Source organism: Microcaecilia unicolor, chromosome 7 (genome assembly GCF_901765095.1).
Source record: "Microcaecilia unicolor chromosome 7, aMicUni1.1, whole genome shotgun sequence".
NCBI classification, from domain to species: Eukaryota; Metazoa; Chordata; class Amphibia; order Gymnophiona; family Siphonopidae; genus Microcaecilia; species Microcaecilia unicolor.
This window is the reverse complement of record NC_044037.1, coordinates 20,512,955-20,539,738: the sequence shown is the minus strand read 5'-3', so window position 1 is coordinate 20,539,738 and position 26,784 is coordinate 20,512,955. Positions and strand designations below refer to the sequence as shown.

At 48.0% G+C, this 26,784-nt stretch overlaps 1 protein-coding gene across 1 annotated transcript in view; it reads right to left on the bottom strand.

The window, feature by feature from the left end:
- The window catches only part of COL4A6 (collagen type IV alpha 6 chain), a 446,909-nt gene that overhangs the window by 195,399 nt on the left and 224,726 nt on the right, over positions 1-26,784 (bottom strand). The window contains 2 exon segments of the mRNA XM_030209832.1: positions 11,996-12,040; positions 13,498-13,632. Of these exon segments, the coding sequence (XP_030065692.1) occupies positions 11,996-12,040; positions 13,498-13,632 (180 nt within the window).

The following is a 26,784-nucleotide window of genomic DNA, read 5'->3' as shown; positions in this document are numbered from 1 at the left end:
TCCCACCAGTCAGTGCTGATTTCTGGATATTCAGCCGCCAATAGTTACTAATAGTAGCCAATGGCAGCTGTATATATAAACACAGAGCAGGAAGAGGATCTCAATGTTGTACTAACTAATCAGCTCAATCTCATCCCTTCTACTATTTCTCAATGTGACGGTGTTTATAAAAATGGAGGAAAAGCCTTGATAGGTATTGGGGTCACTCTGTTGTTAAACACTTAGTCAACCTTAAGGAGCCCCCTCACTCATCACTGGCATAAAAACCTCCAACTGATCTTTAACACGAGTTTTACTTTATTCAACTTAACCAGACTTATAATGTTAAAATTGAACTTCTCTCTCTGCAGCTGCTCAGTCTCGTATAACGGCCCACGGCCAACTTTGGCCAAGGTTTCGATTTCTGCTTCAGGGTCCGTGAGAACAGGACTGAGCAGTAAAAAGACTGTTGAGTACGCCACGGACCTATACATGTACAGGTCCGCAAGTCTCTCCTCATATGTCTTGTAACGCAAATCCCATACCATTTTTGTTGCTTTCCTTTGCACCGCTTCAATTCTTTTTACATCCTTAGCAAGATACGGCCTCCAAAGCTGAACACAATACTCCAGGTGGGGCCTCACCAATGACTTATATAGGGGCATTAAAACCTCTTTTCTTCTGCTGGTCACACCTCTCTCTATACAGCCTAGCAACCTTCTAGCTACGGCCACCGCCTTGTCACACTGTTTCGTCGCCTTCAGATCCTCAGATACTATCACCCCAAGATCCCTCTCCCTGTCTGTACATATCAGACTCTCACTGCCTAACACATAGGTCTCCCGTGGATTTCTACTCCCTAAGTGCATCCCCTGAAAATGCCCAGAATAAAATCTTGGCAGCAGGTAGAATAGTATAAAATAGAATAGTTTAAAAATCAGCTGCATTCCTTGATAGCAAAACCAGAGCTTGGGCTGCATCACTGTGAAAAGCAGAGATGCTGTACATGGTAAATAACACTGTACAGCCCACCCATAGCCAGATAGAAGAGTAAGGATCAGCCAACAGAGAAAAAATGTTTGGATTCAGAATAGCATGTCCGTCACTCTCTCCTGTGCTTGGTAGGGCTGCAACAACTTAATGGAGAAATCTTTTCCAACATAGGTAGGAATGCCAATCAAGCGGCATTGGGCCGGCCTGGCCGGTTTTCATAAAGGGAAGCCGGCTGCTGGAAGGGCAGGGAACTGGCCAATGGAAGAGCCGGTTTTCTGCACCACCGCACCACTGAAAAACAATTTTAAAGTGCATTGCTCTCATCACTGACAAACACATACAAAACAGCGAAGGATGCAGCCAGAGGAAACAAGTGTGGTTGGAGCCACGCCCTCTCAGGTCACATGGCCTGGGAGTCACCTGCCTGCCTGTTGTAGTGCTGGCTGCTGATGTTGGGCTTCCTGTGTGGCCTCTGTTTGTGCAACCCTCTGATTGAAACCTTTACTGCAGTGGTTCCCAAACCTGTCCTGGGAGGGCTCCCAACCACTCAGGTTTCAGGATATCCACCATGAACATTCATGAGAGAGATTTGCACCGCCTCCATTGCATGCAAATCCCTCTCATAAATATTCACTGTAAATATCTTTGGGGCAGTGGCGTTCCTAGGGGGGGGGGGGGGGGGGGGGGTGCGGTCCGCCCCTGGTGCACGCCGCTGGGGGGTGCCGCGCATGCCTGTCCTTCCTTCGTTCCATGCTCCCTCTGCCCCGGAACAGGTTACTTCCTGTTCCAGGGCAGAGGGAGCATGGAACGAAGGAAGGACGCGCGCGGCCCCCCCCCCCCCCCAGCGGGGTGCACCTGGGGAGGGTTCTTTTGCGGGGGGGGGGGGGGTCCTTTCGCCGGGGGGGGGGGTCGCGCTGCATCCTAGGGGGTGCTGCACCCGGGGGACGGGACGCATCGGCGAGCCGCCCCGGGTGTCAGCCCCCCTAGGAACGCCACTGCTTTGGGGAGCCCCCAGGACAGGTTTGGGAACAACTGCTTTACTGTTTAAGCCGAAGGTTCTATAATATGTGGCCACCCTCAATGGCTCGAACATCGGCTGTTTGAACCTCACAGGTTCCAAGCCTTGGTGGGGAATGGGAGAATGGGGTTGCCTGCTCACCCTAGGTTAAGGCTGCCAACTGGATCCAGATCCACAGGACAGGCTAGATCGATTCCTGGGTTTACCCCACTGCAGTGGCGTACCAAGGGGGGGGGGCGGTCCGCCCCAGGTGCACGCCGCTGGGGGGTGCCGCGGCGCGCGCCTGTCGGTTCCGAGTTCGCTAACTTCGCTCGTTCGCTGCAGCTCCCTCTGCCCCGGAACAGGTTACTTCCTGTTCTGGGGCAGAGGGAGCTGCAGCGAACGAGCGAAGTTAGCGAACTCGCAGCCAACAGGCACGCGCTGCGGTACCCCCCCCCCAGCGGCGTGCACCCGGGGGGGGGGGGGTGTCATTTCGCCGGGGGGGGGGGGGTGGAGGTGTCATTTTGTAGGGGGGGGGGGGGGCACATCGGCGATCCGCCCCGGGTACCATCCAGGCTAGGAAGGCCACTGCCCCATTGCTTGTAAGGACTTGTAGTTCTGATTCCCCCATTGCATCTGCTACGAAAAGCACGTTCCAGCGTGTAACAGGGTAAACCCTGTCGGGCGAATCTGGATCTAATTGGCGACCCCAGTTGACTCTGCTGCTCCAAGTGAAGGCTCTAGAAATCTCGTTAAAAGAGCTGCCAAAATCAACAAGTGTAGGAACAGAACATCACATCTGTGACAGGAAAGGGCTAAGAACGGCTACCTCCCGATGAAGAGGGATGGAAAGTGAAGATTATAAACTGATAAACAAGCTCTCTTAATCCTACTGCCTGATCTGATGACCATTTTAGGAGCTCCAGCACTGTTATGTTAAGCAAGGTTTCTATGGAAATCAACTCAGACAAACTGTAACGTCTTTGGCACAGGAGTTCGTTTCTAAATACATCCTGCCACCTCTGCCTTCCGCATCTAACTGATCTGTTCTAATCAGTTGCCTGGCCGTAGTCTCTATTCACTTCCCGGTTCCGAGATGTCTGAATACACCTAAAAGGAAGCACAGCGTTTGACCAAGCCTATATTCTGAACGCAAGTGTTTAAATAACACACCCAGCTTAGATCCTTTTAAGAACAGATCTTGAGTGGACAAAAGCTGAAAAAGTGGCACAAAATAAGACAGTTAGGTCATAGCAGTGGCGTAGCTACCTGGGGCCTGAGGGGGCCTGGCCCCCCATAGATTTGGCCCTGGCGCCCCTGGCGACGATCCCCTTGAACCCCCTCCCGCCACCAACCCTCCCCCGCCCCGCCGCTGCATCAGATACCTCGTTTGCTGCAGCCGAAGAGAGTCTTCTTTACTTCAGCACCGGAGCAGCGCCTTCGTTCAAGGAAGTTCCTGCTGTGATCAGCTGTTTCTGACGCCTTACGTCCTGCACGTAAGGCGTCAGAAACAGCTGATCACAGCAGGAACTTCCTTGAACGGCGGCGCTACTCCGGCGCTGAACTAAAGAAGACTCCCTTCGGCTGCAGCAAACAAGGTATCTGATGCGGCGGCAGGGCGGGCGGGGGAGGGTTGGTGGCGGAAGGGGGGTCCAATGTGGTGGGGGCTGGGGGGCCGAAGGCGGGGGGGGGGGGGTTGGTGGCGGGAGGGGAGTCCAATGTGGCAGCTGCGGCGGCTGGGGGGGGCGATGGCAGGGGGTGGCTAAACAGTGCCCCCACACCTCGGGCTCTGCCCCCTCCTCCTAGCGAGCTCTGGCTACGCCCCTGGGTCATAGGACTGAAAATTGAAGCCTCTGAACTAGGCCTCAGAAGAATTATTAAGTGAACTTAGAAATGTTCCAGACACCGCTGCATTCCCTATTTCAGAAATGGATCACATGTGGATGGCTTTTATTTATCAATATCAGGTTTTACAATTGTTTCTGGATTTTCTAAAAGTGCTTGTGTCAGTGGCATAATCGTGGGAGGCTTTGGGGGCCTGGATACCCCTCAATTTAGGTTCGGGGCCCCCCAAGGTTTGCTGTTTTGGCTGGCAGGTGTCCCTAAGCCCCGCCAGCAGAAGCTTTCCTGCGGCGATATTGCCCTGCTTTCCCCCCTCCCCCCGTGCTCATGCTCGTTTTTAGTGAAATTGAGCATGTGCGAGATTCTGGCATGTTCAATTTCACTAAAAACGAGTACGCGCGCCAAGACGGGAAGGCAGGGAGGGCGGTGGTGAATATTGCCGCAGAAAATCTTCTGCTGGTGAGGCTTGGGGTCCCCTGCCAGCCTAGGTATGTGGGATTACGGCAGGGGTCAAGAGCGATGGAGAGGTGGGGCAAAATATCCCAACCCCCCAACTTGGGGCTTATGTCCCCTCCCAAACTGAGGTCTGGCTACGCCTCTGGCTTGTCGTTGGATGGCCTTTTACAAGAGGGGTTAAGGGAGGTCTTCTCAACCCCCCCCCCCCCCCCCCATTGTATGTTTCTCTCTTCAGATTTGAAAGTACAGCAGACTATTGCCTCTGTAGTTAATTAAGAGCATTTACACCTGCAGAATTCTATAATGAACAGAAACAAAAAAAGGCAAAGATCTGCCACAGAAATAGCAAACCAAAAGACAAAAAGCAGATCAAAAAAGACAAAAAAAATGGAACAGCAGGGTAACAGAAGAAGTGGTTTATTACAAGTTTCCCGACGTGGCCACGTTTCGCCCTCAGGCTGCGTCAGGGGTACAAAAAACTACAAAATAAAAATACATAATGAATAAAACATAAACATCACATTGTATATTTTATAATAAAACATATCTAAAACCACAATCAAATCATATTATTTTTTGTTGATACCTTATGTCTTGTATTAAAATTATTATTTTATTGCATGCATATTTAATCTGAATGTTTTTAACTTACATTGATTTTATTGTATTATGTTTTTAGATTTGATCTGTTTTTATCTTATACTAGTAAAAAAGGCCCGTTTCTGACACAAATGAAACGGGCGCTAGCAAGGTTTTCCTTGGAGTGTGTATGTTTGGGAGAGTGTATGTGAGAGTGACTGTTTGAGAGTCAGAGTGAAAGTGTGAGTGTGTGAGAGAGAGAGTGAGTCTGGGTGTGAGTGTGTTTGTGAGAGAGTGTGTGTGTGAGAATGAGAGTGTGTGCAAGTGTGTATGTGAGACACAGTGTGAGAGAGAGTGTGTGTATGAGACCAAGCGAGTGTGTGAGTGACTGTGTGGCACATAGAGAGTGAATGTGATACAGTTTGAGACAGAGTGTCAGAAAGACATTGTATATGAGAGAGAGAGTGTGAGCCGTGCCCTCCCAATCCATGGCCATCTGTCCCCTGCCCCCTCCATTCATCCTTTTCCAGCAATTCCCCTCTCTCCCTGAGCCCTGCCCTCCCAATCCATGGCCATCCATGTTTCTCTGTCACCTGCCCCCTCCATTCATCCCTATCCAGCATTTCCTCTCTCTGCCTGAGGCCTGCCCTGCAATCCATATCCATCCATGCCCATCTGACCCCTCCATTCATCCCTATCCAGCAATTCCCCTCTCCCTGAGTCCTGCTCTTCCAATCCATGCCCATCCATGCTCCTCTGTCACCTGGCCCCTCCATTTTTCCCTATCCAGCATTTCCCCTCTCTGCCTGAGGCCTGCCCTGCAATCCATATCCATCCATGCCCATCTGTCCCCTCCATTCATCCCTATCCAGCAATTCCCCTCTCCCTGAGTCCTGCCCTTCCAATCCATGCCCATCCATGCTCCTCTGTCACCTGGCCCCTCCATTCATCCCTATCCAGCATTTCCCCTCTCTGCCTGAGGCCTGCCCTGCAATCCATATCCATCCATGCCCATCTGTCCCCTCCATTCATCCCTATCCAGCAATTCCCCTCTCCCTGAGTCCTGCTCTTCCAATCCATGCCCATCCATGCTCCTCTGTCACCTGGCCCCTCCTTTTTTCCCTATCCAGCATTTCCCCTCTCTGCCTGAGGCCTGCCCTGCAATCCATATCCATCCATGCCCATCTGTCCCCTCCATTCATCCCTATCCAGCAATTCCCCTCTCCCTGAGTCCTGCCCTTCCAATCCATGCCCATCCATGCTCCTCTGTCACCTGGCCCCTCCATTTTTCTCTATCCAGCATTTTCCCTCTCTGCCTGAGGCCTGCCCTGCAATCCATATCCATCCATGCCCATCTGTCCCCTCTATTCATCCCTATCCAGCAATTTCCCTCTCTCCCTTAGTCCTGCCCTCCCAATCCATGCCCATCCATGCTCCTCTGTCCCCTGGCCCCTTCATTCATCCATTTCCAGTAATTCCCCTCTCTCCCTGAGCCCTGCCCTTCCATTCCATGCCCATCCATGCTCCTCTGTCCCCTGCCGCCTCCATTCATCCTTTTCCAGCAAGTCCCCTCTCTCCCTTCCATGACCCCCCCCCCTCGCATCCATGCTCCTCTCTCTCCCATGTCCCAGCCTGGCCCGCCCTCTTCTCCCCCCCCCCTTCGCATCCATGTCCCCCCCTTCGCATCCATGCATCCCTTTTTTTTCTTCTTCTTCGTTTTAACTTTACCTCCGTGGCGGTTCGTGCAGTGAAACGTCAGGGAAGGAGGCGGCGCTCCCGACGTCTTGCTTTCCCTTCGCTGTCTCCCGCCTTCTTTTGAAGGCGGAACACAGCGAAGGGAAGGCTAGACGTCGGGAGCGCCGCCTCCTTCCCTGACGCTTCGCTTCCGGATTTGTTTGGTTTAAGGCGAGGGCGGGGCAAAGACGGCTGGTTGGCTTGAAGGCTTCACACCACGAATCCGGCGCGAACCCTTCAGCCTGGGAGTGACGTCAGATGGCTTCATGGCTTCAAGGCTTCAAGGCTTCAGGCTTCAGGCTTCAAGGCTTCAAGGCTTCAAGGCTTCACAGAACGTTGTCCTCAGAACGTTGAGGGTGCGTTTTATTATATTAGATGATTTGATTGTGGTTTTAGATATGTTTTATTATAAAATATACAATGTGATGTTTATGTTTTATTCATTATTTTTATTTTGTAGTTTTTTGTACCCCTGACGCAGCCTGAGGGCGAAACGTGGCCACGTTGGGATTCTAAAACAGAAGAAATACATGTGTTATATTCTGAAATAACCCTTTTACAGTGTCAGGACTTACACATGTTAAGGTGTTGATTTCCGTCTATTGATGTTTTCTGCATCAACACTGTAAAATAGATGCTTCTGCCGCATCTGACCACAACTTTACATGTGCATGTATTTTACAAAAGGCTTTACAGGGTGAGGCAAAATAAAGTCATTTTCAAGAGGTTTTTTTTTGCTGTTTTCTCAGCATCCACTTGGAATTTCAACGTGAAATTGTACAGCTTTATTTCTTGTTACTATCTACGCTGATGTGCCGAGCGGAATGAGATTATCTTTTAAACACAGCGAAGTTACAGACTTTTTAGCGTAACCATCCAGCAATTTTCGCATGCTCAAAAATGTTTGCACTTTAAAACTACCATTTATTTTGGAAAAAAAAATCCCCGGGGTACCAGCTTACTGTTAATGAGTCACAGTGATGTAGACTTTTGTAAACAATAATTTATAGTTGAATAATTTGTATTTGATAATATTTATTTATTTAGATTTTGCTCGCACCTTTTTTATGATAATTTACAGATAATTTCTTTAAAAGCTTTTCAGATCGGAAAGGCAATCACGGGCAAGGTGTCGGTAGAGGACAAAAAGAGAATCTAGACGCTGTGCAAACAAGGTTTTGGAGCAAAGGTAAAAGTGGCTGCGTATCACAGTGGCGTAGCTACGTGGGGCCTGAGGGGACCGGGCCCCCCGCAGATTCACCCCAGGACCCCCCTCCCGGCGAACCCGCCCCCGCCGCCGCCTACCTTTACTTTTGCTGGCGGGGGATCCCACTCCCCGCCAGCCGACGTCTTCTCAGTCCTTCCTGCTCTTCAATTTGTTTGCTGACGTCCTGCACGTAATTGTACGTGCAGGACGTCAGACTCAGAGAACAGTTCTCCGAGTCTGACGTCCTGCACGTACAATGTGCAGGACGTCAGCAAACAAATTGAAGAGCAGGAAGCGACTGAGAAGAAGACGTCGGCTGGCGGGGAGTGGGATCCCCCGCCAGCAAAAGTAAAGGTAGGCTGCAGCGGCGGCGGGTTCGCGGCGGGAGGGGGGGGGGGCGGCAATGTCGGCGGTGGGGGGGGGCGGCGTCAGGGGGAGGGCTAAAATGTGCCCCTCCCCCCGGGCTCTGGACCCCTCCCCCATGGAAGGCTGGCTACGCCCCTGGCGTATCATCTCAAGAAATGGAAGCTCGGTACTGTGAAGAACATTTATCGGCATGTCCGGGGAGCAATGCTGGGAAGTCTTATCACAAGCTCCACCCAAAGCCACCATCAATCACTGAATTCAAGGAAACACTGCAGATAATGATCTGGGACAGCCTACCACAGGGACATAAGAATAACCATATTGGGTCAGGCCAGTGGTTCATCTGGCCCAGTATCCTGCTTCCAATAGTGGTCAATCCAGGTCACAAGTACCTGGCAGAAACCCAAATACAGTAATAGCAACATTCTATGCTATCAATCCCGGGGCAAGCAGGAAGAAGGCTGTTAAGAATCTCTCAAAGCAACTGAAGTCCTGTGTTAAAGCTGGGACACATTCTTTAACCCAGGGGCGTAGCCAGACTTTGACGGGAGGGGGGGTCCAGAGCCCGAGGTGAGGGGGCACATTTTAGCCTTCCCTTCGGCGCCGCTGGCCCCCTCCGCCCGCCGCAACCCTCTTGACCCCCCTTCCCGCCGCATACCTTTGCTGGCAGGGGACCCCAACCCCCACCAGCCGAAGTCCTCTTCTCGGCTGCGCGGCGTTGCTGAATGATCTGATCAAGTTTGAATCTGTTTCTGTGCGTGCGTCTGATGTCCTGCACGTACAATGTGCAGGACGTCAGACGCACGCACAGAAACTTGATCAGATCATTCAGTAAGCAACGCCGCGCGGCCGAGAACAGGACTTTGGCTGGTGGGAGTTGGGGCCCCCCGACGGCAAAGGTTACGCGATGGCAGCGGGGGAGGGTTGGCGGCAGGAAGGGGGGGGTCCAGGGCCAAATCTACGGGGGCCATGCCCCCGTGGCCCCATGATAGCTACACCCCTGCTTTAACCATTCTGACACATTGTTAATTGTTATCATTTGAGCAATGTTATTTTACTGTGTTGTTGCTCGAATACTTAAGAGAATTAAATGTTGTTAAATAGTAAGTATGATTCCGTTACAGTAATTGAGTTTATAATGCATTTATGCATTGTCGAGGACTGGAGATAGCCTGTGAGCAGTGTCAGGGTATGCCAAAACTGATAAAACAGATAGTTTTCCTTGATGCATTGATGACATAAAAACGGGAAGGATGTGTTCTGTCTAAAACAGATCATTGTACAGTGAAGCCCATGAATCATCTCATGACAAGCGTATGAAAGAGGACATCCTGAACACTGCAGTCTACTTCCTTTCTGCGTAGAAACAGTATCAATAGTAAAGTTATTCAGGCAACATACGTCGGAGATCAAAGAGAGCTTAGACTAGTTTATGGAGTTCTAGATCAATCTGAGGTCACTGGACACTGATAGGGGCGTCAGATCAGTTTTAGAACCTCTGTAAGCCATGAGAGCTAGAAACTAGTTCACAAAATAATTCACGGGGATGCACCAGCCTACATGTCAGACCTGATAGACCTACCACCCAGGAATGCCAAAAAAATCATCCCGCACATTCCTCAACCTTCACTTCCCCAACTGCAAAGGTCTAAAATACAAACTAACGCATGCGTCAACCTTGGAACGCGCTGCCGTGTAATTTAAAACGATCTATGAACTTACCAACTTCCGCAAGCTACTGAAGACCCATCTCTTTAACAAGGCATACCACAAAGACCAACAAATGTGAACCTCTCCACATATATCCAGAAAGACTTAGTATATCTGCTTGTTAGACTACTATCTTGTCTTATCATAATCATGTCACCCAAGATCTGTCTGTAATACTAAATATCTATCTTATTGTGTATTTCCACTATTCATGATGTATTGTAAGCCACATTGAGCCTGCAAAGAGGTGGGAAAATGTGGGATACAAATGCAATAAATAAATAAATAAATAAACATGACAAGGGATGGGCCACACTGCCGCGTCTGCTCCTCATACATTTCCTCTGAACACACTGAGGGCAGGAAGCTGGGTTCAACGAGCATTAAGGCTGTCTCCGAGTCAGTGTGGAAGTTCTTATGTAGACTTTTCATTGACTATGTTGATTAGGCTGTAATCAAGAGACATTAAGAATCCATAACAGACCATTATGATAACCTCAGGGAAAGAGCCAAAGAAAATACCTCCCCTACTTTGAAAGACAAAAATATTTGAAATATTGTAAGATTCTAAAACATATTTCTAGCTCCAAAACCATGAGTGAAAGACATTCCTTCTAAAGGGCAAAACAAAGCAAACCCCATAAAACCCCCCCCAATGAGCTAACAATTTACAGGAACTAAATTCAAAACAAATGAACACTAAGGAGGGTGTCAAACCATGAGATCTGTAGAGAAATCATACATAAGTACATAAGTAATGCCACACTGGGAAAAGACCAAGGGTCCATCGAGCCCAGCATCCTGTCCATGACAGCGGCCAATCCAGGCCAAGGGCACCTGGCAAGCTTCCCAAACGTACAAACATTCTATACAATCAAGCCATTGTGACATCACTAATGAGGTTGGCTCTTATTGGTGGAATGAGCCACTATGACATCACAATAGGTTAAATCACTGCTCTATGTAATAAAAGTGAGCCAAGTAGAGGACATAAGTACATAAGTAATGCCACACTGGGAAGACCAAGGGTCCATCGAGCCCAGCATCCTGTCCACAACAGCGGCCAATCCAGGCCAAGGGCACCTGGCGAGCTTCCCAAACGTACAAACATTCTATACAATCAAGCCATTGTGACATCACTAATGAGGTTGGCTCTTATTGGTGGAATGAGCCACTATGACATCACAATAGGTTAAATCACTGCTCTATGTAATAAAAGTGAGCCAAGTAGAGGACATAAGTACATAAGTAATGCCACACTGGGAAGACCAAGGGTCCATCGAGCCCAGCATCCTGTCCACGACAGCGGCCAATCCAGGCCAAGGGCACCTGGCGAGCTTCCCAAACGTACAAACATTCTATACAATCAAGCCATTGTGACATCACTAATGAGGTTGGCTCTTATTGGTGGAATGAGCCACTATGACATCACAATAGGTTAAATCACTGCTCTATGTAATAAAAGTGAGCCAAGTAGAGGACATAAGTACATAAGTAATGCCACACTGGGAAAAGACCAAGGGTCCATCGAGCCCAGCATCCTGTCCACGACAGCGGCCAATCCAGGCCAAGGGCACCTGGCAAGCTTCCCAAACGTACAAACATTCTATACATGTTATTCCCGGAATTGAGGATTTTTCCCTAGTCCATTTAGTAGCGGTCCTTTAGGAAACCGTCTAACCCCTTTTTAAACTCTGCCAAGCTAAACGCCTTCACCACGTTCTCCGGCAACGAATTCCAGAGTTTAATTACGCGTTGGGTGAAGAAGAATTTTCTCCGATTTGTTTTAAATTTACTACACTGTAGTTTCATCATAAGTACATAAGTAATGTTACCCCTTGCATTAGAATTTATTTCTTTATATTATACATCGATACTACCATAGTCTCTATATAGTTCTGGGTGATGGAATTGTTAGCTCTGCCTTTTGTTGATTCTCTTTTGCTTCTGGTGTTTAGATTTCTCTTCTAGCTTGTATAATGATTGACCTCAGAATCCGATTAACCAATGCGTGTAAATGCCTGTACAATTTAAACCATATCAGACCAACCAATCCGTCACCCATGACATTTACGACAGACACACTTCATATGTTTTAACTGTATTTAAATATTTATACATAAGAGACTTACTGGAATTCCATTAATGCCCTGAAATCCAGGAACTCCCATTTGTCCCTAAAGAGCAAAGTTAAAAAGGACAGATCAAGATAAAGAAAACGTGTTAATCAAATCCTGAAAAAGATGGTCAATTACGTTCAGGTATCCCAGTTGACGCACATGCGAACATTCAGCTGTGATGGGGGCCCTCATATTAGTAGGCCAGATGAACTAACCACAGTTATGAAATAGGAAATGCCCTTTAGAGGAGGGGGGGCATCAAACACAAGTCCCACGGACTTTTTCCAGCACAATGAACCTCTTACGGTTCAATATTCAGGCAGCGGTGGTCAACATTGAACATCCAGGGCTAAATCGTTACGTGCTAGCTGCCGGAGTTTATGCAGGTCCCGGCCAGTATTCAGCTGGGACCCTTATTCGGTTGCTACATGAATACTGGCAAGGACCCGTATGATGTCTGATCAGGTCCTGATTTCCCCCCCCCCCCCCCCCACCCACCTCTCTGATTCTGATCCCCCTTCCTTCCCCAGGAAGATCCAGATCTGGCCAAGTCTGAAACTCCTCCTCTCCCACGATTCTGATCTCCTTCCCAGCTCCAGACCCCAGAAAATCCAGATCTGGCCAGGTCCGGAACTCCTCCCTTCTCCCTGATTCTGATCCCCCTCCCCAGAAGATCCAGAAACCTCTCTTTTGATCTTCCTCCCCCCCCCCAGGACCCCCTCTTCCTCCCTTCTACTGCAGGAAAAGCCAGAAACCTCTCTTCCGATCCCTCTTCCCAACCCCCACCCCCCCACCGCAACATCCAAAACCCCACTTGGGAACCCCTCTCCATCCTTACCACCCCTATTGAAATGTACAAAATCTCCTCCCCATTATCCCAGTGAGCCTACCTGACCAATCCCTGGTGGTCTAGTGGGAAATGGGCAGAAGTGATGCCCACTCACTCCCGCCCGTTGTGGTTGCTCCTTCAAAATGGCTTCTGCCACCTCTAGCAGCCTTGAGGTACTACTTACTTGCCTACAGCCCAACTATGAGACAAAATTAGGCAGTCCCTTAGGGCAGCAGTTTCGGGAGGGGGGGGGGGGGTGGGTTGGGGAGAGATGGACTACCAATGAGCAGAACTTAAACCAAAATATTATGTCCTAAGGGCTACCCAAACTTAAAGACACAACAGGAGGTAGTTTTACCAATAAGGAGGGTGGGCAACTTGGGTACTTGCCGAATAGCCTATGTATCCAGATTATTCTGCTGTTGAGATGACCATGATTGTTGGGGAGGGAGCAAGGGACCCAAAGTTAATGGAGGGGGGGGGGGGGGGGGCAAGGCTGAAGGTTTTCCTAGGACATCTAATATCCTTGTAGCAGCTCTGTAACTAACTATCATTTGTGCTGTTATATTCCACTGTTGCTGTCAAATGGTTGAACCAACCTTTTCTTAGACTTAACCCAGTTTAACATTAATGGAACATGAGTGTAACGGAAGAGGAAGGCGACAGCTTACTTTACATACTATACCTGATCGCCTTTAAATCCAGTTCTTCCTGGAGCACCAGGGGATCCTCTCTCTCCTTTAGGCCCTGGCAAACCTTCTGGCCCAGGAAATCCTGGAGGGCCCATTGGTCCTGGACGCCCGAGATCACCTGGTAGACCCTAAAAATTAACAACAGGCGTCAATGTTACCATAACCTTACAATTTCATCTCACAGCCAAAATGATCAAGACATTCTCAACAATCACAAAGAAACTCATCAGAACAGTTCATTTCTGTTTGACGGCATTTTTCTTTTCTGATTAAACAGATTTGTAGCTTTTAATAAAATAGCGTTAGGCCATCGTGTCCAGAGCTCTCGAACTTCTGTATTAAAGACTAATGACATGGAAAAGGTGGCTTAGGTTTAATATAAATGGGACACGTTACAAGCATGACTGCACTCGCCAGCGTTTAAGTCTGGTATTGCAAACGCACGTTGCTGCTTTTCAGCAAACCCTTTTCCTCCCTCGGTGTTTCACTTATGCCGCCGCACGTTTCTAGTTCTTCAAAGCATAATGGTTCTCTGTTTCTTGTTCTTTCGTGGGTGAGTGCATTTCCTCTTGCAATACTCGCCTCCCAAAGAACTGCCCGATTCAGGTGATTATGCATGGACTATGGAATTGCATTTATATAACACAACATTATTTCTCTGCTCTGCCTTAAGACGCACTTTGTTAATGAGGTTTCTTTTTGATTTACAGCTAAAGGGGCTGCTTTTTAACTGGGCACCGAGCTTAGGAGAAGTAGGCACTTACTTTGGCACTATCCCCTGGATTCTATAATTAGATCTACTGAAATTGCGTGCGCAAATCTGGTCGTATTCTGGATTTGCATGCACAATTTAATTACTTAACAAACCAATCAGTGTGGATAATTGCCACTTAACAAGCAATTATTGACACTATTTGGCATTGGAGAGGAGGAGTAGCCTGGTGGTTAGTGCAGCGGGCTTCCATCCTGGGGAACTGGGTTCAATTCCCACTGCAGCTCCTTGTGACTCTGGGCAAGTCACTTAACCCTCCATTGCCCCAGGTACAAGTAAGTACCTGTATATACCATGTAAACTGCTTTGAATGTAATTGCAAAAAAAAAAAAAAAAAACACAGAAAGGCAGTATATCAAGTCCCATTAGCAAGATTCCATGCGCAATCTCAAAGAGCAGCAACATTCCATGTAGAACCCCAAAGAATAGCAAGATTCCGGAATCCCAAGGAGTGGAGGAGTAGCCTAGTGGTTAGTGCAGTGGACTTTGATCCTAGGGAACTGGGTTTGATTCCTGCTGCAGCTCCTTGTGACTCTGGGCAAGTCACTTAACCCTCCATTGCCCCAGGTCCAAATAAGTACCTGCATATACTATGTAACCCGCTTTGAATGTAGTTGCAAAAGAACACTGAAAGGCAGAATACCAAGTCCCATTTCTCTTTCCCTAGTTGAGATTCTCCATGGAATGTTGCTGCTATTTGAGATTCTAGATGGAATGTTGCTAGTTGAGGAGTAGCCTAGTGGTTAGTACAGCAGGCTTTGATCCTGGGGAACTGGGTTCAATTCCCACTGCAGCTCCTTGTGACTCTGGGCAAGTCACTTAACCCTCCATTGCCCCAGGTACAAATAAGTACCTGTATATACAATGTAAACCACTGCAGTTGCAAAAAATAAAACCCAAAACCAGAAAGGTGGTATATTTCTTACTATGTTTGCTTGTTAAAATACTATCATGTTTTATCATTATCATATTACCCAAAATCCTTCTGTTATCACTAAATGTATACTTTCTCATGTATTTCCACTATTCATGATATATTGTAAGCCACATTGAGCCTGCAAAGAGGTGGGAAAATGTGGGATACAAATGCAAATAAATAAATCAAATCCCATTTCCCTTTCCCTTAATTACAATTTATGCATATAACTCGCTAGGCGTATTTTTTTCTAATGCATGCTGCCAAAAAGGAGGCATGGCATGGGATGACCGTGCACGGTTATAGAATACACCTGCTCTGCCTAACTTAGACACCAGTATTTACACCAAGGTTTACTTGGCGCAAATGGATGCACCTAGAGTTAGGCACAGGCAGGCCACTAGGCATACTCTATAAACCGCACCTAAATTTAGGCGCTGATCTGCAAGGGCAGGCTTCTACATGGACTATTGCTAGTGGAGGAGTAGCCTAGTGGTTAGAGCACCAGTCTTGTAATCCAAAGATGGCCAGCTCAAATCCCACTGCTGCTCCTTGTGATCTTGGGCAAGTCAGTTAACCCTCCATTGCCTCAGGTACAAACTTAGATTGTGAGTCCTCCAGGGACAGAGAAATATCCTGAATGTAACTCACCTTGAGCTACTACTGAAAAAGGTGTGAGCAAAATCTAAATAAAGATTCTAGAATTCTAAAGAATAACAAGATTCCATGCAGAATTTCAAAGTGTAGCACCATTCCATGTAGAACCCCAAAGAGTAACAAGATTCTTTGGGGTGGAGGAGTGGCCTAGTGGTTAGAGCACCAGTTTTACAATCCAGAGGTGGCCAGTTCAAATCCTGCTGCTGCTCCTTGTGATCTTGGGCAAGTCAGTTAACCCTCCATTGCCTCAGGTACAAACTTAGATTGTGAGCCCTGCTGGGACAGAGAAATATCCCGAGTACCTGAATGTAACTCACCTTCAGCTACTACTGAAAAAGGTGTGAGCAAAAATCTAAATAAATACTTATGCTTAAAGTTCACAAGTGAAAGCATTGAGTAAAGTTATGTGGAGGTGTATTTTCAAACCACTTAGACTTTCAAACTTACATTGAGGGGCATTTTTGATAGTGCGTCCAAGTAGGACTTTTGCGCTAAACGTACCAAATCTGAATAGGAAATATACCCATTTTTGAAAAAAGAAAAACATCTTATCTTTTTTTTAAAATACAGTTTCAAACAAGATTTCGTGCTTTATGCGTTTGTCTGTTTTAAGCCATTAAAAAAAAAAAAAAAAACCCTGTACAAGTTAAAAATGCACAAAATCAAGCCATTGGGATGTAGGAGGGGCCAGCATTTTTTGCAGACTGATCCCCCAGATATCCCAGGAGAGCAATGTGGCACCCTAGGGGGCACAGCTGTGGACTTCATATAAATGCTCCCAGATACACATCTCACCATTGCTTCCTTATCTTGTATGCTGAGCCCTCCAAAACCCACTATCCCCAACAGTACACCACTACAATAGCCCTTATGGGTGAAGGGGGCACCTGTATGTGGGTACAGTGGGTTACTGGTGAGTTTTGGAGGGCTCACAGTTTCCACCACAAGTGTAACAGGTAGGAGCAGGTATAAGCCTGGGTCCACCTGTCTACAGTGCACTGCACCCAGCACTAGACTATTCCAGGGACCTGCATGCTGCTCTAATGGACCTAACTATAACATCTGAGGTTGTCATAGAGGCTGGTGAGTACTATTTTTATGCACGTTTAGGGGGTGGAAAGGGGTCATTAACCTTTGGGGGAGTTAGGGGGGGTCATCTGGTCATTTAGGGCACCATTTTGTGTCTTATTCATTAGAAAAACAGGTCTAGACCAAAATGTTGGAGGAGTGGCCTAGTGGTTAGGGTGGTGGACTTTGGTCCTGAGAAACTGAGTTTGATTCCCGCTTCAGGCACAGGCAGCTCCTTGTGACTCTGGGCAAGTCACTTAACCCTTCATTGCCCCATGTAAGCCGCATTGAGCCTGCCATGAGTGGGAAAGCGCAGGATACAAATGTAACAAAAAAATAGTTGATGTTTTCACCCTAGACCTTTTGATTTTGTTCCATTATAGCTGTGAAACATCCAAGTGTTGACATGCCCTAATCCCGTCTTTGAAATGCCACCAACACGCACCCTTGTGAGTTGGACGCACTGCAGACGAAATGCACAGAGAGACATCTACAAAACAGGTTTCAAAAATGCCAAGAAGAAATCCGTTCAAATGGTGCTTTATGACACTTCTTGGACATTTTTCTCTTTCGAAAATGAGCCCCATAGGCACCTATGGAACTTTCTAGGTCTAAGTGCTCTGAAAATGAGCCTCATAATCTATGCACACACTTGCAAACTCCACCCATGCTTAAAGTTCACAAGTGCGGGCACTGATTAAAGTTTTAAAAATCTATGCAAACACTTGCAAACTCCATCAGTACGTAAACTTCACGCAGACTCTTGCAAACGCCACCAATGCGTAAAGTTCACAAGTGCATGCACTGACTACAGTTTTTATAATCGATGCAGAGACTTTCAAACTCCACCAGTGCTTAAAATTCACTAGTGCGGGCACTGACTAAAGTATTTGCCTTGATGAACACTGAGAAAATACTGGCATATAAACAGGTAGAAGAAAAAAAAAGTAAAATCCTTGCCTTCTGTTTTAGGCAACAATGATGTCTGGCTGGTGCAAAAGGAAATCATGAGCTTAGGAAGAGATGCTCAGGAAGAGATGCCATGTCCAGGAATGACCAGAAGAGGGAGCTCAACGACCAGAACACAGTACCATTCAGCCAGTAGGGTTTCCACTTCATCACCACCAAGTGTGCTAGAGTGTTTCTAACGGTGACATGCACACTGACCTACATTGCTTAGGCAGTTTTTCCAGCTAGCAGAGAAAGCCTGGCATTCTTTGTACAGATGAATAAAGCTAACACTGCTTGCCACTTGTTAATACTCAATGGTCTAGCAGCAACTTAGCTTACTTTCATATCACATCATTACAAACAGCTAAAACAGAAGAAAATATAGTGCATCAGTGAAAGAAACAGGGGCGTAGCTATTTGGGGCCACGGGGGCATGGGCCTCCATAGATTTGGCCCTGGCCCCCCCGCCACCAACCCCTTCGACCCCCCTCCCACCACGGTTGCCAGGTGGGCGGTTTTCCCGCCCAATTGAGCGGTTTTCTGCGACCCGCTGCGGGAAATATTTGTCCGCTGCGGGTCGCGTTTTTTTGGGCTATTTTTTTGGTTTTTCCGCTGTTTTTTGTGTGGGTTTTCGGGCCATGGGGGGCGGGGCTAATGACATTTTGGGCGGGGTTGATGACATTTTTGGCGGGGCTGATGGAGGAGGTGGAGCTGATGATGGCGGGGGTGGGGTTGATGATGGCGGGGGCGGGGTTGAGAACTTTTTGGGTGGGTTTGGGGACTGGGTAACTGGCAACACTGCCTCCCGCCGCCAACCCTCCCCCACCGCCGTCGGGTACCTTTGCTGGCAGGGGTCCCCAACCCCCGCCAGCCGAAGTCCTCTTCTCTGGTGCGGCCGCGTTGCTGATCTGCAAGGGCAGGCTTCTGTTTCTGTGAGTCTGACGTCCGGCACGTATGCGCAGGACGTCAGACTCACAGAAACAGAAGCCTGCCCTTGCAGATCTAAAATGCGGCCGCGCCAGAGAAGAGGACTTCGGCTGGCGGGGGCTGGGGACTCCTGCCAGCAAAGGTACCCGACGGCGGCAGGGGGGAAGAGGAGGTCAAAAGGGTTGGCCGCCGGGGGGGGGGGGGGGGGGGGGGGTCAAAGGTGGTGCTAGCGGGGGGGGGTCAAAAATGGCAGGGGGTGGTCTGTGGTGCCAGGGGAGGGGGCTAAAATGTGTCCCCTCACCTCGGGCTCTGGACCCCCTCCCGCCGAAGTCTGGCTACGCCCCTAGAAAGAAAAAGATGTTCTAGTCTCATTTTGCATAAATGCTTCACTAACAATATGGGGGTTATACAACACAGTGCTTTTGTCAGCAGTGTCAGGGAAGTTTCCTCCCCATCCCAAAAAGACAAAGTAACAGAGCATTTTACTACACCTAGACATGCCAACACTATATACAACCAAAATGTTTATTATTACAACTATCATAGCAACCAAAAAGTCTTGGGGCTGATATTCAGCCTGAGGAGGTCAGCGATTTTTAAGCTGCTGACAACCCTGAAATAGACTTAATCTCAAATATTCAATGCCGGGTCATGTCTGGGCACCAGCATTGACTAGTCTAGGTCAGCCACTGACTCAGAAATTATGTAGGTGCCGGACGACATTCATTGCTGGTACCCACATAGCTAAGCGGGCAAAGATATGACTGTCTTTTGTACAGTCATATCTGCCACTGAATATGGCTGCCTGGTGCCCACATAACTACTTGCTCCTCCCTGACCCTGTCCACGGGCCAACCTGGCACTAACTGGGCAGTGTCATGGCAGTCAGAGACAATATTCAGTGGCATTGCCTGGCTGGGAGGCTAAGTGTGGCTCAAGTGGACTGGAGCTTCTCCTGCCCATTTAAACCACTGAACATGAACAACCCCCCCCCCCCCCCCGCCATAGACAGCGGCATAGCCAGACTTCGACAGGAGGCAGGGCCCAAGCCCAAGGTGGGGGGCACATTTTGGCCTGCCTCCCTGATGCCGCCCTCCTGCCACCACCTCTGCCCCCCCCCCACCGCTGCTCCCCCCCCACTGGAAGGTACCACCTCTGCCTAACTGCCGCCACTGCTCTCTCCCTCCCACCGCCGCTGGAAGGTACCGCCTCCCCTGCTCTCCCCACCTGCTGCCACTGGAAGGTACCATGTCTGCTTCCCTACCGCCACTGGAAGGTACCTTGGCTGGCTGGGGTCCCCAACCCCCACCAGCTAAAGTGTTTGTCCCGGTGCGGGACCGACGTCTTAGCTGGTGGGGGTTGGGGACCCTTGCCAGCCAAACGGGGGGCCCCAGAGCCAGTTTGAGGGGGCGCAGGCCCCCCCATAGATATCCAATCTGAGTACAAGAAACAAAGAATACGAGGTACTGGCATTTACACTACGTACAGAATGAGGGCATGTGATGCCCATCCATGACAGTACCTGCATCTAATATATGTAAACCGCTTTGGTTGCAACCACAGAAAGGCAGTATATGAAATCCACGACCCTTTACCCCTATGCTCTCTTCACCTGATACGCCTGCTTGCATTCCTCATTCCTTGGTATTCAGTGAAATAAAGATCACCACAATCCCAGGCCTTTTTCTTTTACACGATAAACTATAAAAAGGTCGACAGAGGCATTTTTTGCTGTACTTTTGAAGAACCTGTGATCTAAATATTTTATCCAATTTGATGCTTTTCAGTGGGAAATAATCTGTACCTCTGCTCTCTCTCTCTCTCCTCAAACATCTCTCGGAATAATTATGCAGGAAAAAGGACTCACAAACAATCTGCAGGCCCTCTATCTTTTAATGGAACACATGTTGGACAAGCTTCAAAGTACAGAAAAACATAACTGGTAATGGATGGTTAGTCTAGCCCCGCAGCCCTCTTGTGCAATCCTTCCAGGCAGAGCAATTGCCCATCACAGCATCTGGAACAGGGCTAAACATCTGCACCCCGTGTGACCCTGTGACCTCCCTCTCCAATAACGCACAGGATACTACAAGCTATGTGTAGATCTGAGAAGAGTTTGCTTGTTTTCTTTTTCAACTTCATGCCACGTTCTGGACAGATATAAACAAAACACTTCAGCCCTCATTCACCGCCCCATCCAGTTTAATACGCTGGCGTTCTGTGATTGGCACCATGTGCTCAGGGTATCCTTCTGTTCACTAATACAACTGGCCATTGTCTATATTGCTGGTAAACCACAGAAACATTTCATGAGGAAGAAGGAAACCTTGTGCATTGTATCTTCTGCTTGTGAGATCATTCTTCAGTCAGCCTCACCTGTGGTCAAGACTGAAGGCTGGAGACCTTTCCAAAGCCTGTCCAATGCAGTTCTTAGGCTAGCCAGCAGGCGTCATTGCTAAGCTTCTCCTAAATCTGGTGATAACAGTCCTATATTTAGAAGTGCTTTTAAATAAAACTCAGCGCGCAATAATGGAATTAGTCTGCACTATGTGCTAAGAAGCACATTCTATACCAATGGGCTTTTTAGCATTTACCCCAGGATTCTATATAGCGTGACTGAAACTGTCCCACAAATCTGGGCATATTCTGTATTTGTGCGTGCAATTTGATTAGTTAAGAGGTCAATCAGCACAGATAATTGCCACTTAACAGGTAATTATTGACATCAATTGGCTTCAATTAGAATTTATGTGCACAACTTGCTAGGCGTATTCTATAAAGTGGTGTGCGTAAATTCTAAGGCACGCAGTCAAAAAGGGGGCATGGCCATGAATGTGGAATGGGTGGATTGTGTTACAAAAAACCTCTGCTCCGCGTCTAACTTAGGCGCCAGTATTTACACCAGGTTTTACTTGGCGTAAACTCCCGCGACTAGGTTTAGGCACATGTAAGGAGTAGCCTAGTGATTAGTGCAGTGGACTTTGATCTTGGGGAATTGGGTTCAATTTCCACTACAGGTCCTTGTGACTCTGGGTAAGTCACTTAACCCTCCATTACCCCAGGTACAACCAGCCAGTTGGGCTTTCAGGACACCCACAATGAATATTCATGAGAGTGATTTGCAAGTACTACTTCCCAGGGCCAACTCAAGGCCAAGATGCCGCCCCCCCCAGGCCGAGATGTCACTCCCCCTTCCCATGCCGAGATGCTGCCCCCTTCCTATCTCCAGCCTGTTCGCGGCATTTACCTCGTTACGTTCCAAACCCGGAAGGCAGCGATTCTCATACGCTGCTCTGCCGCCGGCACCTGCCTCTTCCCTTTACTGTGGCTGCCTGAGCCTCTGACGAAACAGGAAGTTATATGAGAGAGGTGGCCACAGTAAAGGGAAGAGGCAGGTGCCGGCGGCAGAGCAGCGTATGCTTCCAAGTTTCTCTTGACTAGGCCTGATTAACTGCAAAATCTGGGTCTAGGAGCCACAATAGCAGAAATAATATCACAGTCCAAATAGGAAAAATACAGCCCTGGTGCTTTTCTGCCTCCAGCAGGGCTGGGCAGCCTCCCCCTCTCAGTGTTCACTTTCTCACACTGACCCACCCGCTGCTGCCATAAACTGACTTAAAAGGCTTCTACTTCAGTCAAAGTAGAGAAAAGGAAAAGGATCAAAACAACTGCATGCTTTCCTCTGCTGTGCGGCGGGGCAGGGCGGGGGGGAAACAGGTCCTCCCAATTCCAGGTCCTCCTCAGCCTGAAAATTTGTAACCTCCAACTCCATGGGCTCTGTCTCTTCCTCCTCCTGATATTTACCCTGTCCCTCGACTTCCTCCTCTCTAGGGTTTTTTAAAATTATTATTATTTGTATGCCGCGCTTTCCCACTCATTGCAGGCTCAATGCGGCTTAGGTACTTTATTTGTACCTGGGGCAATGGAATCTCAAATAGTAGCAACAGTGGAGGAGTGGCCTAGTGGTTAGGGTGGTGGACTTTGGTCCTGGGGAACTGAGTTCAATTCCCACTTCAGGCACAGGCAGCTCCTTGTGACTCTGGGCAAGTCACTTAACTCTCCATTGCCCCATGTAAGCCGCATTGAGCCTGCCATGAGTGGGTAAGCGCAGGGTACAAATGTAACAAAAAAAAATATATGACTAACAAGATACAGTAGAAAATAGATAAATATTGAAAATATGAAGAAAAAAAAAAGCTGAAAAAGATTTTAAAAACTTGCCAGTTTGCAATCCCAGGATGGCTACACCCCAGGGCCACCGAGAGACTGGGCCAGGCCCAGGACAAGGCCGCCCCCCCCCCGGCCCTCTCTCCACCCCTGAGCCCTCTGCACTGACCTTAAGCGCCTCACCTTCGAAAGCGCAGCAGCAAGCAGCAGCAGACCACTCTTTCCTTCCATGTCCCGCCCTCGCGGAAGTTACATCAGGCGAGGGCGGGACACGGAAGGAAGGAGTGGTCTGCCGCTGCTTGCTGCTGCGCTTGCGAAGGTGAGGCGCTTACGTTCAATGCCAGGGAGCGACGGCGGGCGGGCTGGACTGCGGCGGCGCCGGGCCCCCCTCCGGAGGCCCGGGCCTGGGGAATTTTGTCCCCCCCCCCCTCTCTGCGGCCCTGCTACACCCTCCAATCCTAGTCTACCTAACCCTTCTAATCCCAGTTCCTAGCAGTGTGTCTTTAGTCCTGACTTAACTTTCTATATGATGTTTCTGACCTGAGAGGGGTGGGTAATGCCGCCTGTCTAGCAGCAACAAGGCAAGCATGAGCAACGGCAGGTATAGCCATAAGGCTACCATGCTGTGAGCGCACTAAATGAGAAGGTCTGTGTGGGTCAAGCAGAGGAGCGAAAGGAAGAGGAAATCCTGTATAAGATGTCCTGTCAGCTACGAGTAATATTGCAAATTGAATTCTAAATGAGTCTGGCAACCAGTAGCAATGTTACATGATCATATTTACCAACTTGATAAAGAAGTCTTCAGAAACTCTAACATCATTACAGACAGCATTACAATTTATTTACGTATTTATTTATTGGGATTTATTAACTGACTTTATGAAGAGATTCACCCAAGGCAGTGTACAGCAGATACAGTTTTATCACCCCTCTCCTCAAATCACTTCATTGGCTTCCGATCAGATATCGCATACAATTCAAGCTCCTCCTCCTTACCTACAAATGCACTCAGTCTGCGGCTCCTCACTACCTCTCCACCCTCATCTCCCCCTATGTTCCCGCCCGCAACCTCCGCTCACAGGACAAATCCCTCCTTTCAGTCCCCTTCTCCACCACTGCCAACTCCAGGCTCTGCTCATTCTGCCTTGCCTCACCCTATGCCTGGAACAATCTTCCTCAACCCCTACGCCAAGCCCCCTCCCTACCCATCTTCAAATCTCTGCTCAAAACTCACCTCTTCAATGCTGCCTTCGGCGCCTAACCGCTCGAGATAGATAGAATGCCCCAATCCATCCACCCTATCAGATTAACTGTTCACTCGTCCTCTAGACTGTTCACTCGTCCTCTAGACTGTTCTCTTGTCTTTTAGATTGTAAGCTCTTTGAGCAGGGACTGTCCTTCTATGTTTAAATTGTACAGCGCTGCGTAACCCTAGTAGCGCTTTAGAAATGTTCGTTAGTAGTAGTAGTAACATAAAACTTGCAATTTTGTTAACAGCATAACAATAGTAAAATAACCAAAAATAAAGGAGATAAACTTGAAAACAGTAAATTGAAATCCAAAATAGTACGGCATGTATCCTCTGCAGAGCTATAAAATATGACAGGGCTACTCCTCTCCTGACGAGACTTCACTGGGTCCTGATAAGAGCTTAAGATTAAGTTCCAGATCTTGACCCTGACATATAAGGCATTCCATAACGGCATACCAAATTACTTGGCCACAGTAATTATTCCTTACACCCCGGCCTGTACTCTCAGATCGCTCACCAATAACATCTTTCGAGAGCCAGATGGGGCTCCATGTGAAATTCAGCTTTCTACTTCCTCGTCCCCTGCGTTGTGGAATTCACTACCACAGTCAATTTGTTTGGAAAAATCATACCCTTCATTCCAGGCCTTGCTAAAAACTCATTTTTTTTTCCAACTTGCATTTAACATAGACTGACGCAACAATATTTTCCTCCTTTCATTCCTGAATTGATGACTTGCAACTTGCTGAAAGTTTATGCTTTTGGATAGACAATGTACTCTTGATTGTACGAAGATTAATGAATGAATGTTAGGTGATGCGCCCCTTGTATGAACGTTGTGTTTTCTTTCCTATACTTTAATGGAGTTCTTTTAGGGTTTTTTATGTTTCATATTTTTTATTGATTACCCAATGTAAACTGTTTTGATTTGCTTCGGCAAGAATTGACGGTATAGTAAAATACAATAAATGATAACAGAACTACCGTGAAAGAGCATGGCTCTCTCATTCTCCCGGTCTCCTCAGCTCGAAACCTTGGGGTCATCTTTGACTCTTCTCTCTCCTTCTCTGCTCATATCCAGCAGACCGCCAAGACCTGTCGTTTCTTTCTTTACAACATCCATAAAATCCGCCCCTTTCTTTCCGAGCACTCTACCAAAACCCTCATCCACACCCTTGTCACCTCTCGTTTAGACTACTGCAATCTGCTTCTTGCTGGCCTCCCACTTAGTCACCTCTCCCCCCTCCAGTCGGTTCAAAACTCTGCTGCCCGTCTTGTCTTCCGCCAGGGTCACTATATTCATACTACCCCTCTCCTCAAGACCCTTCACTGGCTCCCTATCCGTTTTCGCATCCTGTTCAAACTTCTTCTACTAACCTATAAATGTACTCACTCTGCTGCTCCCCAGTATCTCTCCACACTCGTCCTTCCCTACACCCCTTCCCGTGCACTCAGCTCCATGGATAAATCCTTCTTAGCTGTTCCCTTCTCCACTACTGCCAACTCCAGACTTCGCGCCTTCTGTCTCGCTGCACCCTATGCCTGGAATAAACTTCCTGAGCCCCTACGTCTTGCCCCATCCTTGGCCACCTTTAAATCTAGACTGAAAGCCCACCTCTTTAACATTGCTTTTGACTCGTAACCACTTGTAACCACTCGCCTCCACCTACCCTCCTCTCTTCCTTCCCGTTCACATTAATTGATTTGATTTGCTTACTTTATTTATTTTTTGTCTATTAGATTGTAAGCTCTTTGAGCAGGGACTGTCTTTCTTCTATGTTTGTGCAGCGCTGCGTACGCCTTGTAGCGCTATAGAAGTGCTAAATAGTAGTAGTAGTAAAATATACACATTTAACAGAACAGGAATTCAAATACCAGAGATATAACACAATGTTAGCATGATAACAATGATAACCTAAGAAGTATGCATTAGAACACTGATCCAGTCTGGAAATTACTAGAGCATGGATAAATGAATAGAAGGTGGTAGTAATCCAGCAGATGTCTAATGGAGGATAGATGTTAAAAGGCATACAAAATATCCCTTTACCACCGAGATAATCTGAGCCACTAACTCAGTCTATAATCAATGATTACACACAGCATTTTTACGGTATCAACCAGGACAATTGGGGAACCTACAATTAGAGGTGCGATGGATGGTCAGGGATGTCTACCCGTAATCCGCAAAGCAGCTGGCATAGCCAGTTTCAGTTTAAGGTGATTATAAGAGGCAATCAATGGGCAACATCTGTCAGGCACCTGTTAAGTGGTAAACAATAGGATGAGCTGAATGTTGTCAGCACCACATGAATGCACTAAAACTGAGCTTGCACAGAAGTTGTGCCAGAGCAGTGGCATTCCTATGTCGACTGCCACCTGGAGCAGATCGCTGCTGCGTACCCCCCTGGCGCATCACCTCCTGGGGGTGCAGGAAGCAGTCACGCGGCTATTGGCTCTGCCGGTTCCTTGCCCCAGAACAGGAAGTATTTATTTATTTGTAGCATTTGTATCCCACATTTTCCCACCAATTTGCTGGCTCAATGTGGCTTACATTTGCCGTAATGGCA